This window comes from Oikopleura dioica, chromosome XSR (assembly GCF_907165135.1).
Source record: "Oikopleura dioica chromosome XSR, OKI2018_I68_1.0, whole genome shotgun sequence".
NCBI lineage: Eukaryota > Metazoa > Chordata > Appendicularia > Copelata > Oikopleuridae > Oikopleura > Oikopleura dioica.
In genome coordinates, this window is record NC_137294.1 from 7962250 (window position 1) to 7978638 (window position 16389).

A 16389-nucleotide genomic window follows, 5' to 3' on the forward strand; every position below is an offset into this window, starting at 1 on the left:
AATTCATGAAATCGAAATATAAAAAGCGCGATCTTTGACACTGCTCGGTTTTGATGGAACGTGAGGAAGCGGCGACCTCGGCTGCCTTGAAAAAACAGAATCCTTCCGGCGCTGTGCCCTGGATCAGCCGTTTATTTTCTCGCTGCGTCTAAGGTTAACGAAGCCGCCTTTCTCGCTATTTTGAAACGTCCTGTTTCGAACACCAGTTGCTAGAAAATGACAGTGAAGTGATAGCGATAGCTATCGCCTTGTGAACCCTTGCATAATAAGTCCGCGATTCGGCTTGTCCGGTCTAAATTCCTCTTCTCTTATGAAAGCCAAAATTAAAAATAAAAATCGCCGAGCCTTCTTAAACAATTTTTTTAATTTTGCACGCTCGTTGATTTCTAAACAAAAAACTTCAGTGCCAAAAACATGCCACGTTACGAACTCTTTCTAAATCCCTTCTTTTCTTCGCAAATTTCAAAAGCAAAATTCTACATCCGGAAAATTGAACCACTAAAACCAGAGAGACAAAACGACTTTCTAGGGATCTAAGTAGTACCAAAAACGAAATGCGGTTGCATACGTCTTCGAATACGACTGTACTTGCGATCGGCGACCTCTTCTGAATAAAATTGGGCAGTCAAAGTTGACTCACGTTGGCTATGGAAGAGCAGGCGACCAACGTCAAATTCAACGGCGACCGCTGGAAATTCATAAATCAACACCCGAGCCACATAATGGCGGAGGTAGATCAGGCTTTTATCGATGAGCTAAGTTTGCAACGAGGGGTCTAGGTGCTCCGCGCTTTGTGTGGCAGCTGATCTATATCCAAAGTGTGATGTCTTGATGCGTGCTAAATCAGGCTCATCAAAGCGCGTGGTGACCAATCAGTATCAAATTTTCGAGGTTATCCCCGAGTTGATGGGATGCCCAAAAAGAGCAAAGCATGTGGCCGCTGCTTTTATTGAATTTAGTGAAGTTGCAAGCGGCCCCCAATGGAGAATTCCATCCCCGAGAAGAAACTGCAAAACTATGGACGCAAACTGTCTGCGAAGAAACACCCGAGAACTCAAAAAACGCGGAAGAGTAAATCAACACACACATTCTCATTTTAAAAATTGAAATTTCAGAATCAAAAGCTGCTGCAAACAACCGAAGGAAAGATTCAATTTCAAAGATTTTGTCTTTTTTTTGGAAATTTAAAGGTTGAGCCTTGATAGACGCGCAAGGGGACGTGGAACATCAAACTAACTTTGCGTCCGCTGATCATGTTCCCTGGCGAGGAATCGTACACATATCCCTACAGCCATCGTTATCTTAGTTCGTGTGTTTTCCGAACATGTGACATTTCCGAATTTTCATTTCGTCTAACAGCTATCTTATCTCTTCACTTCTTTGTTCACTAATCCCTCGTGTTTGCAGTCTTTCTGGTGGTTCGTTTCGGTACGAGGAGTACAGTCTCTAAAAAGTTTAATTAAAACCGGGTTCAAATGATTGAGTGACAAACTAGCGCAGGGCTCTGGAATTCGTTGATGCTTTTTCAATCTTCAGGAGGCTAAAGGTTGCGTTCAGAGGACGTTTTCACAGTCGCACAGAAGAGCTCCAATTCTATTTTCAAAGAAACAAAAAGAAAGAATCGCCGCAGAAAGAAACAAACTCCGAAATCTGCTACGCTAAAGGTTATTTGAAATTTAGTAACCTTTTCTTTGTCTGCTAGCCGTTTGGAAGCTTTTTCTAAAACATACTAGAACAGTTGACTATAAACGTGCATAGGACGTAACTTAAAGGGATCAAAAGCGGATAATCGGTTGCCCAGGAGTCGGGCCTCACCTCAGCCTATTTTCCACCAGTTTCTTCAGTTTTCTTAAGAAAAAAGCTAAACAAAAGTATTTTTTCTGAAGCTCACGTTTTCTCATTTCGTAATTATAAGTAAGCATGCGATAATTTTTTTCTCAAATTTGTATGAGTAAATTCGCGGCCTTAATTTGGCGAGCGAAGCTTATTCTTTTGGTGAAGCGTTTGCTAAAGCTGGGAGTTCATTTCACGAAAATCTTGATCCATTATTATCGAAATTGAATATTCAAAGCTAAGCTTGATTTTGAAATGAATGAGCAACTGGCAATCGAATGCCAAGACGATTTCTAAGGTTGAACGAAAACACGTAAAACGCGTTAGGTCGAGCTTGATGAATCTTCGTCAATTGAGTACACGTAACACTCATTTATCAACTTTTAGAACATTTACGAGCTGCACAGAACTAACTTCGAGGAAAGGTTCAACTAGCTGCTTACTCAGATTTAAAAATATCTTGGACGGGCGCATCGTGGCCCAAACTTCTATTTGCGGATAAACCAACTATTTTTAACGCGAATTAATCTGGGGGAAACATAACGTAATGAAAGGTGCCTAACGTGTTCGATATTCCAAGCTATAAAAATAAACCGACAAAAGAGAAGCCATCTGATCTCATCTGCTGCTGCCCAGCAAGGACCCCTTACTCATGTTATCAGCCGAATCAATCGATGGTAAGCCAACATTTTTGATATTTTTGATAAAATATGTTTCAGCGACATCTTCCCTGTTATTATTGGGCCAGTTTCATCGTACTCACTCAATCGAGTGATCCCTTTCACCTCCTTGTTTTTGGATTTGCGAATTATTAGAGCGACTAACATATCCTTAAATTATACACATGAGCGCGAAACAACGTGCGCTCTCCTGCAGGAGCTTCGGAAAATTTCTCGATTGAAGCAAAGCCTGACTATTAACCACTCGAGTCATTTCTCAAACTTGGCATGAGATAGATCGACTTCATTATTTGATATAATTTGCAAAGCCAGACTTAGTTTAACATCCTCACGATCAGCCCCGGTGGAATGTCTTCCCAACTTCGCAACGTAAGTGCAAGTGATCGTCTTTAAGACCGTCTTACTAATAGTAATAATCATTTGGGTAGAATGCGGATGTAATAGATGAAGACCGCGACATCGGACATTTGGTACGAGTAGGAGTCAGCGCTCAGAAATATGGGATCGCACTCTTTCACGTTACGCAGAAGTACAACTGGACGAAGAACTTTGTGCTAAACACATTGCAGGGGCCTGGAGTAAGTCACTTTCTCCGTTATCAGGCCATTCGAGAGTCGAGCTCAGCTGCCCATTTCAGTAAGCAACACTTTTCAGATCGACTACCGAGAGACTAACGAGGTGTCTGATTTCCTGGCTCAAGGAATTTACGACGGCATGGCCGACCAGTTTAGCTATACAAATCTTACCTTCAAACATATACGCTTTTACAACAGCCAGGCAATTGACGACGAGAAACACCGTCTTTACTGCGATCCTGCAAACTGCCCCCAGTCAGAAGAACAGTGCATGAAAAAGTGCTGCGAATCATTCGACTATAAGGATGAGCTCGATATCTTGCTATTTGTAATCATATTAAATGGTTCATAGCAATTTTAGAACAGCTTAGTAGAAAGTATATCGAACCCTTGAGAATAGAAGTACCTAGAAAGAATCAGAAGTGAAGGTCGTATTATCATCATCACAGGTCCGGGCTACTTCAGTATCCTTTCAAAAAGATTACTCAAAGCCTCGCCAAGAAAATGCGTTATTTTCTTGATCCACGTAGATGATTATTTTGAATTTATATGTGATTATGAGTTTTTCTAAAGCCCCTTTCTTAGCTGACTACGGACTTGAGAAATGTGACTATCTTGGCGATTTCTTCGAAGCTGCATGGCAGGCGTGGCTTTTCTCGATTTTTCCAGTACAGTCTGTAGTCGAGACTCTTGAGTCAAGAAACAAGGGTTTGTATTTTGTTTCGATGTTTCTCATCGAACAAATTGCACCAGATCGCCTCTGTAAGCATAAACTTGCTCATAATCATCAGTCATATACTCATTAATAATGAAGAAAGATTAATCAAGTCAAACTTACGGAAAGCCGCGAAAAGGAAGGATTCTGGGACGAGGATGGCCACTCCGAGTTTGTTTTCATCCTTATTGATTTCCAAGAGCTCGACATTGACAGACTCCAAGAAAAGCTGCCAGTAAGCCAGGCACGCAGTTTTCGTTTTGTGGAGTGTCGCAACTTTCGCTAATGTTTCTTCAGTAAATACAATGAACGTGATCGGACCGACGTTATCGCCGATCACTGATAATAATTATACCATCGCGCACTTCTTAGCATGAACATAGACTGTTGATTTCAGCACTAACTGCTTGTGTGGCATTTCTTGAACAGAGTTTTTGACTGTATTTTGGCGTGGCCTAACGCGAGGCGACTCCCTCGATTAACGAACATACCGCGCGGTTTAATTTCGACAAAAGGATTTCTTCTAGCTCGAGTCACCTATTCGAACGCTAGGAATGAGCCGCGAGGCCCGAAAGTGGTCACACATATTCCAGTCGATGGTTATTCTGCGGCCACAGAGACCCTCTGGGCCGAAATTTGACAAATTCGCGAAAGTAAGTATAGCCAAGCTAGAATTCTTACTCAGCCCATTATCATAACAAGGGAGCCCCTCGTAGTCTCCAAACAGTAAGGTTCTTTTGCTTATATTGCCTTGAAGACTTATCAAGATATTATTTTTCGGGACGTGGTGAAGCCACAGCGCGCTTGCTTATCAAAAGAAAGCTTTTAATCGAAAGAACTAAACCAGCGCGATTTGCATTTCGATCAGCTAAAGATCGCCACGTTTCCTAATACCTCACTTCCGCGCTTAGCTAATACTACATGCCAAAAGTAATACTGTAATCGGTTCAAAGAAACACGTTTTTTTAGGAATTGTGGGAATTTACCAAGAAACGCAAACACAAGATCGAGTCTCATGCGCGCTACTTCAACGACAGCCACACAATCGAAAAGCTCGAGGAGTTTAATGCTTTCGAGAGCTACTTCGACCCGCGAAGGAATCTCTATCTCGGATACACCTATGATTCCATTAAACTTTACGAGACTGTTCTCAAGCGCTTCTTCGACTCCAGTGATTCAACCATAGCTGACGTTTTCCTAAACACAAACGGTTTCATGGTGGCACCTAGGGGTAAGACTAGTCTTTTCGTGAATACTAGCTTTCGTAGCTTAATTAATTAATAATACAAAAACAATTAAGGTCTTGCTGCGGTCAAGCAATACATTCGCGGCAAGAAATTTCCTTCCGTCATGAGCGAGAGCGACTTCCGAATCGATGAACATGGAGGAATGTTGTCGTAAATATCGCGTCCCAAAGTCAACTTGCGCCTTCTTGCGCCTTGACAGTGCCAATTTTCGAATTTCGCATGAATTTCGTGCTCCAAAGAAAGACTACTTTCATTCAAATCTCGGTTTGATTAAGATGCACCTTATCGATATTAGAGGTGGTCTAGAATTTAGTTTTTCATGATGCAACGGAAAGCTGATAAGTGGCTTATTATCTTCAAGTAAAAATTCAGTTAATGACACAACTTCCTGAATCTTTTTACTAGTAGAGATCATTTTGCGAGAAGAAGCCAGTTCATTTTTTCGAAATTATTCTTAAATTTGACTATCAATCATAAACATGCATAAATGAGCACGGCCCGATCGGAGTATCGCAATATTCAAACATTTCAATATTCTTGAAAAGACAGAGACATCGACTTCGAGTTTCTGAGCTTCAATGGTGGCCATTTTGAGCGATCAGGCATTTTCATCGGCGAGATGAGCAAGTACGAGATCCAAAGGCATATTCGATTCAACACCAAAGACGGTCTGCCTCCTTTGGACACGCCGAAATGCGGTTTTCTGGGAGAGAAGTGCAAGAAACTCTGTAAGTCAGCGCCGTTTCCTGTAATTAGCTCCGATTGCATCAGAGCAGTTGTTTACTTTAAAAGAAACGAAAGGGTCTCTTTCCATTTTCGGGAAAGGAAGAGACTGGCCTCGTTGGAGACTCTCACGGTCCCGCGGTCACATTCCGGGTCCTCTGAGGCGTCTTTTTCAAACGTTCTCTTTTGACGTCACGTGATGCCACTATTTGTGCATTGAATCTCGCTAGACACCTTTTCCTCTTATGCATTCCAAGCATTTCTTATAAACAGAGTCGCTTACCAACATTCTCAGTAACCAAGACGCAACTCATGTTGATCGTTACTGGCTGCGTAATACTGGTGCTCCTGTTGACTGTTGCCTACATCACCCGACTGTATATTCACGAGAAGCAATTGTCCAACGAGTGGTGGCGCATTCATTGGCACGATCTCGAAATGGAGAACGAAATTAATGACTACGACAGGCAGCTCCAGAACAAGTCTTTCAAGGAAGGGTGACTTTTGATTACTCTCACTCTTGAGTTTACTTATACTGAACCGCAGCGTAAATCTTGCGTAATGCTAGAGTATGCGACACTGAATAGGCGCATAAATCTTGATTGCATGAGCTTGGCCGCTTATTCGGCTTTATTGCAATGCATGAGGGAAACCAGTATAAGGTTTAGGGTTGGGGGCAGCTCGAATGATTACCCCTACTAGCATTTAGATTTCGCAAGTGATGGAGCTTTTCATTCTTAATTATGACATAAGGGATTGTGGACTTTCTGGAAAATAAATGAAATGCACGTCGAGTTCCGCTGAGCTGCCAATTTGGGTGGCTGATAAAAGGTTTTGTCGGTTTTCATTGACCTCGGGGATAACGTCATCCCGCAACTCGCAACCTACCAGGTGTGTTTGGCTTACCGATCCCCTCGCTTGAAGGGTATAATACAGGCACTCCATTTACTAATTCTATTCCTCGTCTGTCCCACTTTAGCGTTTTGAGCTTCTGCCGGCTTGTCCTTGACGCTAGTCCTCAGTTATTGCTGTTTTTATACATAAAATGTCCTCAGGAGGCCATATTGGAAGTAGAAGTATCCTTGCTTATAATTACACGTAGCTTCGGAAAAACGCTGTCCAAACTTTCAAAGAGAGACTTCTAATCGTTTGTTAAAATAGTCTTAAAATGTGAAAACAAGATTTTTCTAGCGTGCGAATGATTCGAAAAGATTGAAAAATAATTTTAAAAACTTATGAAAATTGGCGTTTCTTTTTCCTTTCTGATAATCGTTGTGAAATTACAAAATTAAAACAGGTCCCAAAGTGGCGGAGTGTATTTTTACCGAGTCTGAGCAGCTTAATCGGCCAAAAATCATTTGCCAAGGTGTTTTTTATTGGGTCGCTTAGCCGCCGACTCAAGAAGGTTTTACTGGAGCTTTAAATTTGGTCCAAGAACGGACGTCATCCTTTTCAGCAAATGGACTTTTACGGTGGAGACGAAATTAGCCAACGATTTGGAAACTTTTACGCCTTCAGGGTTGGGTTCTTAATCCATCAAATTATTTAATGAGGATTGTATACTTCTAAACATAATCAACTTTTGAACTCAAATCTCAGCGGGTCAATGACAGGCCTCGGTAAGATTGCGTTCGCGGCCGGATACGCAAGACGAAATATTTCCTTCAGACTCGCGCTATCGACTGACCGATTACTTGCCAAGTTCCAAAGCTCAAACGCTGGTTTGTCGCTTCCGGGACAAAAACACAGCCGTCAAAATGCTCCCTTATCTTCAAAAGGTCGAGCTTTCTCGTCAGCAGCAGCTAGAATTCAAGGCGGTAAGTAAATGGAGTAAGAACCATTAGAAATATCAATTACTCTTCTGACAGCGCTTGTGAACGGCATTTTTAAGAGTGTTAATTTGGGGATACAACTCATTCTGGGCATTCTTTTTCTCAGCCAAATTTGAAGTTAGCTTTAAAAATTTCAACCAGAAGTAATTCTTCTAGGCGAAAGCGATGCTCTTTATTTAGAGGGACGTGAAGAAAGCAAAAGGCTTACATAATAAAGCCTCTGAGATACATAAAGTAGCCAGAAAATAGGCATCGAAGGTGCTGGATTCTCAACCGAGCTGCCAAATTGACACGAGCCCTTGCTCACTGACTCGTAATTAGCATATTCTCACAGCATGGGGCTCTAAACAGAGCGTCACTTGCCGGTTCCCACCGCCCATTTTCGCCTGAAAGTGACGAGCAGTTAGCGGCATTGCCCAGCAGATGAGTCCGGGCGGTTCCTTAAACCAGCTTCTTTCTTGCGTCAGCTTCTGGGGCGGACACTTTGTGTAGCGGTCTCTCAGCTGCTGGAAAACACGCACCGCTCCATGAGTACACTACCTAATTTCAGTTCAGATCAAAGACATCTACAGTGAACATCTCGTGCATTTTATCGGCGTCTGTATTGACTCCCCGAACGTGTGCATCCTCAGCGAGCATTGCAAGGAACGCCGGTTGCGCAATTCGAACTCACTTTTAACACTTAATACGAAACCGGTTATAGTGGGGCTCTTTGTACGATATTCTTGAATGTTCCGACTTTCGATTCGATCTTGTTTTCCAGCTCTCATTGATAGGGGACTTGGTTGCTGGAATGAGCTACCTGCATCAGAGCGAAATCGGCGTTCACGGCTATTTGAAGTCAAAAACTGTCTCGTAGACATCCGATTTTGTCTCAAAATTGGTGATTACGGACTTCCAAGGTGACAAGATTTTTCATCTTTTGAATCAAAAGTTTTGATTAATCAAATTAAAGTCTTCGAAACGCTAAGAAGTACTGGGATCATCCAGTTGATGCACAGAGTCTTCTATGGACAGCTCCGGAGATTCTGAGAAAGCTTGTTGGCGAAAACGACAAAAAATCACAATTTTATGGGACGCAAAAAGGAGACGTCTACAGTTTTGGCATAATTCTTCACGAAATCCTTTTCCGCAAAGGTAAGACAAACCAACGATATTCGAGCTAAATTTATCCAAGGCCCATTCTATTTGGAAGATGAAGAAGCCCAGCCAAGAACACTAGAATTGAGCCACATTCTAGCCCAAGTGGCGCAAGTGAAGAGCTGGCCTCAGCCTCATGGTGAGAATTAAACTAGATTACCTATTAACCTAAACGTATTCTAATCAGCTGATTCAGATTGTGAAGAGATTGAACCGCTCAGACCCAGCTTTATTCAAGAGATCGATATTGACGACGAGTTAAAAAATATTATCACACAATGCTGGGAAGAAGATGAAGAGGCTAGACCAACTTTTAGTCAGCTTAGCTAGGGATCTGATAAATAGAGTCATTTTTAGATAATAATTCAAACATTAATAGGATATTTGGTGAAGAAAAGAAACCAGTTTTGCTTTGACCCCTTTAAAGCTCACTCGTGAAAAAATATCGCTCAAAGAAGACTGGAAGTGCCTCCGGAAATCTAGTCACTGATTTGGTGGAACGTTTAGGGCAGTGGTCTTCAAACTTAGAAGCAATCGTAGAGGAAAGAACACAGGGCTATCTTCAGGAAAAGGAAAAAACAGAGAATCTTCTGAATGAGATTTTACCTCGGCCAGTTGCCACCAAGGTAAACTCCTTCGTTGCGAGAGAAGTTCTCTCGAGGAGCCATAACCGTTGAAAACTTATCAAGCTTAAATTTTTAGCTTATCAATGGCGAGCCCGTTCAACCCGAGGCATTTGGCTGTGTGACGATCTTCTTCTCTGGTAGAGACAACGTCGGCTCGGCGCTTATCGAATGTTATTCTGAATTCTAGATATCGTCGGCTTCACGGCGCTTGCCAGCGCGTCCAAACCGCACGAGGTCTGCCAAATGCTCAATGATCTATACACGCTCTTCGACGCCATTATTGACGGCTTCGATGTTTATAAGGAGAGGCTCCATCGAATTAATGTATCTTAAATATTGGAAATAGTGGAATAAACTAAGCTGGAATCAGAATAGTAAACGATACTCGGAAGGGTCAGCTTCCCCACAAGAGTTGTTGTTTTTTGCAATTAAGATGCTGATTCGCCTCGCGAAGATGTTTAGACTAGTCCGAAGAGGCTTGTTTTCATAGACGCCAGCTCTGTTGCCTTTTCCATCAGATGCAATCACCTAAGAGAGGCAAGATGAGCTCACGTTCGAAATGCCGATCCAAAAGAACATTTTTTGAGTAAACCGAGGATTAGATAGCCTTTTGCAGGCTATAAATAAGCAAAAGCGTTTTTGACATAAAATTGAGCCCATGAAAAGGTGGAGACCATTGGAGATGCGTACATGCTTGTGTCAGGTCTTCCAACGCGTAATGGAGATCACCACGTCGAGCAAATTTGTCTATGTGCTCTTGCGCTCTTACAGAATGTTCAAGGAAATTTTAAAATTCATCATCGACCACAAGAGCAACTAAAGGATGCGGTTCAGACACTCAGACCACTTTTCGAGAGTATTTCCAGCTGTAAAGTCCTCAAAAATCATAATGCTGCATGGTATAGTCTCAGCCGAGAAAAGCTCCGAATCGGCATTCATTCAGGCCCATGTGTAGCCGGCGTAGTTGGAAAGAAGATGCCACGCTACTGTCTCTTTGGTGATACGGTCAACACTTCTAACAGAATGGAATCGAGCGGCTTACGTAAAATAGTCAAGTTTATCTTTAACAATTTTTTCTAGCTTTGAAAATTCATCTCTCGCCCAAGTCCCATGATATACTAGAGAATTCATTCCCGTCGAAGTTTATTACTGAGCTGCGTGGCCCTGTTGAAATGAAAGGCAAAGGGAAGGTGACGACGTATTGGCTGCTGGGAACTGATTCTGGACCATTTGATGAACCGAAATGGGAAAATAAGCAGGATGGCGAGCAATTCGTCGATCATCCAAAGTTTGACTCAGGTTAAAAAATATCACCTTTAGTCTCACTAAACTAATCTCGCAAGAAGTACAAGATAAGTTTTCTGGCTCTTATTTAAAAGGAAGAGTTTCGATAAAACTCGCCCTATCAAGTTTCCGAGATAAACAGGAATACTACTTACCTCAATAAAGTAGGTAATTTAGCGATATCGATGACTCCTATCCCTCACCGAGCGGTGACAAATCTCATGCGCAACAGAATATCAAAGAGCGGCTCTCCTCAAGTCACCCGTTCTCCTCGGCTCAAAGACATAGTTTCACATTCCTTTTCTTAAACTCAAACATCTTCTGTACAAGGCCTCAATGATTAGGATATTTTCTGAGAAAAGATAAACCTGTATGCATAAAATAAATCAATCACGGATGCGGTATAACGAGATATGACGCTATAAACTTTGATAATTATCCAGCTTATGGTGACACTATGTATGTTGTAATCACGGTGCCGTTTTTACCCATTAAAAAACAGAGATATTGACAACATCGAAAGCAAGCTTCTTTTCTTTCAATTGAATTTATCTTTATATTTAATAATTTATTGTCTGTTTGAACAACTGTAATAATTTCTTTAAATTGCATATTTACAAGTATGAAAGTGGTTTAATGAGATAGGTAAACTTCCGATTTACGTACGAGGTCTTTGGCGAGTACCCACTGAGTATGAATTATCGGGCAAAGAGTATTTGGTGGTGGAGGTGGAGCGAAAGAAACAAACAAAAAATGGTGAAATAAGAGAGGTAAGATTTCGGAAAGTAACATGTCACTTGAAAATGAAGTCATCTGTCGTCCTGTTCTTGAAGAAACTGGTCTAGCACTTGTTGAATTATTGCGACCTTTTCGAGATCACCTTTCTTGCGAGCTCTCTCTACAAATAAATATCTTTGATAAGTTCTAAGAGGCACTTACCAATATCTTTGAGAAGGAACTCGATTTGCACATCCTTCTCGTCCTTTTCGACTTCGAAAATGTTCTCGATTCGGGGAGACATTTGAATCTTGTCGCTTTTCTCGGAAACGTTTGAGGAAGAGTCGTTTGCGAAGGGATTGAGCTCGTTGTCGTAATTGTCGTTTTCATCTTCGAAGGGATTCGCAGGAGGATCCTCGCTTTTGCGGCTAGGGATTCGGAAAGGATCCGTTCCGGAGCTTTTATGGCTGTTTACGTTTACTACATTGATACGATTTGCCGCAGGCTCAGGCGAAGCGGTCCGTATCGGGGAAGATGAGTGTGCTGGCGTCGACGGAACAGATGAGAAGGGGGAGTTGCGTGGGGAAGACTGAGACTCGTTTGTAAGTATTAAACTTTTAAAGTTTACCTTCGAAGAAGCGACACTAGAATTAGTTTTGGATGATAGATCGAGCTGGGCGCGTCTTGAAATCATTTCCAGCTTCGTATCGTGAAGAATGAGCGAAGTTACGCGCTGCAAGCCACGAACGAGTCGATCGTCGGCGTCGATAATGTTGCCAATTTGCTGACTCAACCGTTCCAACTTACGCATTTCCGTTTCAAGCTTGGAAACAAGTTCCTAAAAGTCTTATTAAATAATAATAATAATAATTTATAATAATTATAAATATTGCATTTGAAAACTAGTCTATGTGAAATTCGAACAGTTCGACTGATTATTAGTGATTAAAATTTTTAAAGAGGCTCCCCACCTTGAAGTAAATTGGCTCTCTGGTGTGATACTGCAATTCGCTTGTCAGCCTGCCAATTTCTGACTTGACTTTGGCCCACCTGGCATACACTTTGAAAATGATAGATTCGGATTCTTTGTGACTTGTCTTCGTGCCAATTTTAGCGATTTCTAGAAAGCAGAACTCGCAAACTCTAACCGCCGCGTTTGGATCCACAAGCTCTGAATTTAACTCAGCTGAGATCGCCTCCGCCAGCGCGTCGTAACGGAGCTGTTGGCAGCAATCTGTGCACACCAAAGCTCCACAGGTTCTACAGTGATGACGCCTAACACGCATTTGAGAATCGATCGTATAGCCCATAAAATACCTTGAAAGAAGAAGGGCAGATTGAATGCCGAAACTCAAGCCACAGTTCATACAAATTGGAACGTCGGAGTCAGGAACCCAAAATACGATTTTCTGTTCCTCGACGCGACGCTCAGCTTCAGGAATGTGTGCAATCGAAATCAAGTTTGAGAGCTTCGTCGACAAAGAACTTGGCCGAGATGAAACAGTACTTTAAAGAATAGATTGACTTGATCACCACTAACAAAATTACCTCTGCATTGAAGAACGCTTTCGATGAAATAAGCTAGTAAGGTCGTTTGATAAAACGGGCTCCTGCCGAGTCCAGAGCGAGGGATCGACGCCGCCAGTCCTTGTGAGCAGAGAATTGTCATCGAGAATTCGTTTTCGCTCTTCTTCTTCGCGTGTTACTGCTTTCGCCGAAAGTAGCTCCGAGTTTTCTCGCTTGAATAACTTCTTGATATTGTTCAGGGGCTTTTCCTTCACGTGGATTTTCTGGGACAGGAATTTTTAAAGTGAAGCGAAAAAAGTAAAAATTCTTTATGAGATAAAAATTCGATCCTGAAAATGCTGAACGAGGCCATCAACTGAACCCAAATCGATTCGACATTCTGGACAGATGAATCCAGCATCCATCTGAAACCATCAGTTTATGTGCTTTATGAGTATTTATTTGAATTCAGCAGGTTAGATTGACATGTAAATGAAAAAAAAGACTGTAATATCACAAGAACACGCGAGGTGGAAAAATATGTCGACGTGTTTAGCTGGATGGTTTGGGATCACCGTTCTCGGTTATTAGATCTTCCTCTTTAAGGTACTGGATGTACTGCTCCTCGGTCATCAAAGAAGAGACTTCTGAGTCATCTGAATACTTCGTCAATTTGGACAGAGAAAAGAAAAACTCACCGTTTACAATCATTTTCAAGATCCAGCCTTTTCCAAAGGGATCTCTGTTGATCAGTTGGGGCTTTCCTGAGTCCGGGCAAATGGCTTTTTGCGAGTTTTACAATAAAAAAGCTCTAATCATTAATGAAGAGCGTGCCCTGATGGTAGAACTAGTTCCCTTTGTTAACTTCGTGAACGGTGCCAGAAAGGGGCGCGTAAATTGTAGCTACTGATTTGACGGATTCGACCGTTCCGATTTCGTCTAGAAGCAAATTTTAGTTTCCTTGAAAAAGCTCAAAGCAACGAACCATCTTTAACAACCTCCTCATTAAGTCTATCGATCTCGACCATCACGAAGTCGCCATACGAGTCCTGCGCATAGTCAGAAAGACCTACTTTGAAGTGCGTCGCGTTCTTCGTTTCTTTTTGGACCCAGTAATGATCTCTCGTGTATAATATGGAAGTCAGTCTAAAGATGAAATTAATTTTAGCAAAAGGATAACAACTATCACCTGTACTGAGATTTCAAATGAGCGGAAGTTCTCAAGGCCGTCCGCAACATTTTCTTAAAACGCAAGATGAGGTCTTTGTTGTTTTAAATGCTTAGATAAATACAGAATAAAGGAAATTGAACACGATCTGCGGGCTCTGAAAAAAATCATAGTCGATTCAAATCAGCCACCGAAATACTACCGATAGATAACAAAACCTTTCATGAATGGGCAATCGAAAGAGTTTTCGGCATCTTTGGTGAGTTCGAGAATGTTGAAGTGTGTAAATGAAGATTTCAAAGAGGGTTCTGTAGTTAATTACGAGTCCCGTAACGAGTAAAAGAAAAGAAAGCCGTCTCGCGAAGTAGTCCAGATCCCATTAGAACGATTGAATATCTGCTGAATTGGCTCGCAGTCTGCTCCTGTCAGTTCATTGTGCATAGGTCGGAGAGGCTTTTCGTCAGGGTCGTCTATTTCCAGGTCTTCTTCATGTTCGACGATGCGAAAAAGCGCAACGCCTGTAGCACCAAAGCTGATGTAGAGATCCCCTTTGAAGATACCTTCTTGAGACTGAGCTAATTGCGCAGACATGGCGTAGACAGGATGAGGATAGAAGTACGATACCATGAAGCTAAATCCAACATTCCATTCCTCACTTTTATTCGGCTTTCGCCAAAACGTATAGATCCGTCCATCTCTACAACCTGCAATCAGGCGATCTGGCAACAACTCCATTGAGAGAACCGCTTAATCAGAATGAGCAAAAAGGACATTGAAAGACAAAACTACCGGATCGACAGAACATTCCTGCAACGAGTTTGCCAGTAGGAAGCGATATACATTGAACGTATCCTTCCTCTGTTCCGTAAAGAGCAAAAGTAGTTTTCTTCCAAAAGTATTTTTTCGCTTCTTCGGCGGAGAATTCTGTTTCCTCGTCGTGTTGGTAAACATATAAGCAGTTGATTGAACCTACCGAAATCGTAAAAATCCCATATTCTGTAAAGAAATTACCTCTTGGGACTAATTCACTTTCCCATTCAGAAACTTGTTCGCCACTGGAACATTCCCACAGGCGTATGGTTCCATCAGTAGAAGAGCTTACGAAGTTTCTGCCGGCCTCGATGAATTCGATTTGGGTGACGCTTTCGCTGTGTCCCTTGAATCTTCTTACGATCTGACCGTCTTTGAGTCCGGCGAGGCAGATCTCATTGTGCAAAGCGAAGATGATAACTTCGCCAGACGGAAAAAATCTACCCAGATGTGGCGTTGGCTCGATGGATAGAGAAAGCTTGATTTCCCTGCTCTTTATATCGATGACTTGAATTTTCGAGAGTCCATCGGGTCCTACGTCGGAGTCGCTCGCCAGCGCAAGACTCTGAAAACATGTTTTAATAACAAAGTCAAATTCTGCCGACCCCAATAAAAAGATCCAGCAACGCCGGTTTTAATTGGAAAGCAAGAGACCTTGGATTTGTTTCTTTAGACTAAAGGGGTAAATTGCTACTCTCGCGAAGGTTATCAGATGGTGAGAAAACGCGGAGCTGTCATCTCAAGCGTTTTCTATGATCTTGAAGAAGCAATTCGTTCCCCTTCGCAAAGTCTTATAATTTCTCGAACTTACCTCACCAGGAGACACGTCTAGGAATCGCGCTTTGAACTGCCCATTTCCAGCTTGCAACCTTTTATCGTGGTAAATAAACGTAGCCCCCAAGTTATCGTCGAGTTCAACAGTAAGCTCGCGTCCATCTTTCGACACGTTTTCAAACTCTTGAGAAAAGAGGGTGAGCGATTCAGCTCCTCCATGCGCCCGAACACTCCCGTGGATCGAGGCCGGATCTGCTTTATCTTCTCCATAGTAAGAGACCCAGAACTTCTTGCAGGTGTCATCTTCGAGAGCTGGAAGCCAGTCGTGTTGAATACAAAATCTCGGTGCCCAGGACCAGTCCGGAAGTTTCTTTCGAGTCATTCTGAATTCAAGTTTTTCAGATAAAGATTCTCCTCACAATATTCCTGTATAACAGTTATTATTTAAAGTCATTGTCATTTAATTCTAGCTGGTCTTCGTCTACTAGTTCTTCCTTCTTTTTATTAGCGGAGCCTACATTTATGTACATCAGGGGCTCTTTCAGAGTGACCCGATATTTGTAAGGTCGTGTGTTTTCAAACATAAACGGATATCTTTGACGGAAGAACTCGTCCACAGACAAATCTTTGCTGGGCGAGCTGTAGACTTTGAGAGCGGCGGCTAAGAGAGAAGAAGTCGAGTTCGAGTTCTTGTCGAAGAGTGGTTCAGACGAGGTGATTCGTCGCAACGTTGGATGGAAAAGGGCTACCTCCGTGCAT

General features: G+C 42.2%; 6 protein-coding genes across 6 annotated transcripts; 3 read left to right on the plus strand and 3 right to left on the minus strand.

Moving 5' to 3' along the window:
* The first annotated feature begins 898 nt into the window (after positions 1–898).
* On the plus strand, positions 899–2784 carry LOC145709119 (uncharacterized). The gene is made up of 6 exons (XM_081786801.1): positions 899–1071; positions 1116–1305; positions 1558–1664; positions 2221–2258; positions 2442–2510; positions 2553–2784. The coding sequence occupies exons 2-6, from the start codon at positions 1254–1256 to the stop codon at positions 2782–2784; spliced, it is 498 nt and encodes a 165-aa protein (XP_081642927.1). The 5' UTR covers positions 899–1071; positions 1116–1253.
* LOC145706539 (uncharacterized) lies at positions 2742–4322 on the plus strand. Its single transcript, XM_081783951.1, has 5 exons — positions 2742–2882; positions 2942–3091; positions 3168–3537; positions 3674–3732; positions 3943–4322. The coding sequence occupies exons 1-3, from the start codon at positions 2862–2864 to the stop codon at positions 3438–3440; spliced, it is 444 nt and encodes a 147-aa protein (XP_081640077.1). The 5' UTR covers positions 2742–2861; the 3' UTR covers positions 3441–3537; positions 3674–3732; positions 3943–4322.
* Positions 4323–6185: 1863 nt separating this feature from the next.
* LOC145706541 (atrial natriuretic peptide receptor 1-like) lies at positions 6186–11125 on the plus strand. Its single transcript, XM_081783952.1, is given in 17 exon segments — positions 6186–6274; positions 7239–7287; positions 7369–7392; positions 7442–7590; positions 8161–8252; positions 8311–8447; positions 8450–8507; positions 8561–8742; positions 8783–8884; positions 8942–9071; positions 9182–9371; positions 9448–9508; positions 9559–9695; positions 10038–10183; positions 10283–10413; positions 10452–10670; positions 10824–11125. Coding segments are annotated over 15 exon segments (1887 nt in total). The 5' UTR covers positions 6186–6274; positions 7239–7287; positions 7369–7379; the 3' UTR covers positions 10964–11125.
* On the minus strand, positions 11110–13183 carry LOC145706537 (uncharacterized). The gene is made up of 6 exons (XM_081783949.1): positions 12921–13183; positions 12690–12878; positions 12344–12647; positions 12001–12210; positions 11595–11961; positions 11110–11553 (listed from the first exon to the last, which is right to left on the minus strand). Exons 1-6 carry the CDS (start codon positions 12926–12928, stop codon positions 11465–11467), a joined length of 1167 nt encoding a protein of 388 aa, XP_081640075.1. The 5' UTR covers positions 12929–13183; the 3' UTR covers positions 11110–11464.
* Positions 13184–13325: 142 nt separating this feature from the next.
* On the minus strand, positions 13326–14121 carry LOC145706538 (glycine cleavage system H protein-like). Its single transcript, XM_081783950.1, has 5 exons — positions 14068–14121; positions 13864–14024; positions 13734–13817; positions 13577–13660; positions 13326–13534 (listed from the first exon to the last, which is right to left on the minus strand). Exons 1-5 carry the CDS (start codon positions 14115–14117, stop codon positions 13431–13433), a joined length of 483 nt encoding a protein of 160 aa, XP_081640076.1. The 5' UTR covers positions 14118–14121; the 3' UTR covers positions 13326–13430.
* A 20-nt stretch (positions 14122–14141) lies between these two features.
* On the minus strand, positions 14142–16012 carry LOC145706542 (uncharacterized). Its single transcript, XM_081783953.1, has 4 exons — positions 15668–16012; positions 15058–15421; positions 14836–15015; positions 14142–14792 (listed from the first exon to the last, which is right to left on the minus strand). The coding sequence occupies exons 1-4, from the start codon at positions 16010–16012 to the stop codon at positions 14365–14367; spliced, it is 1317 nt and encodes a 438-aa protein (XP_081640079.1). The 3' UTR covers positions 14142–14364.
* Between the last annotated feature and the right edge of the window lie 377 nt (positions 16013–16389).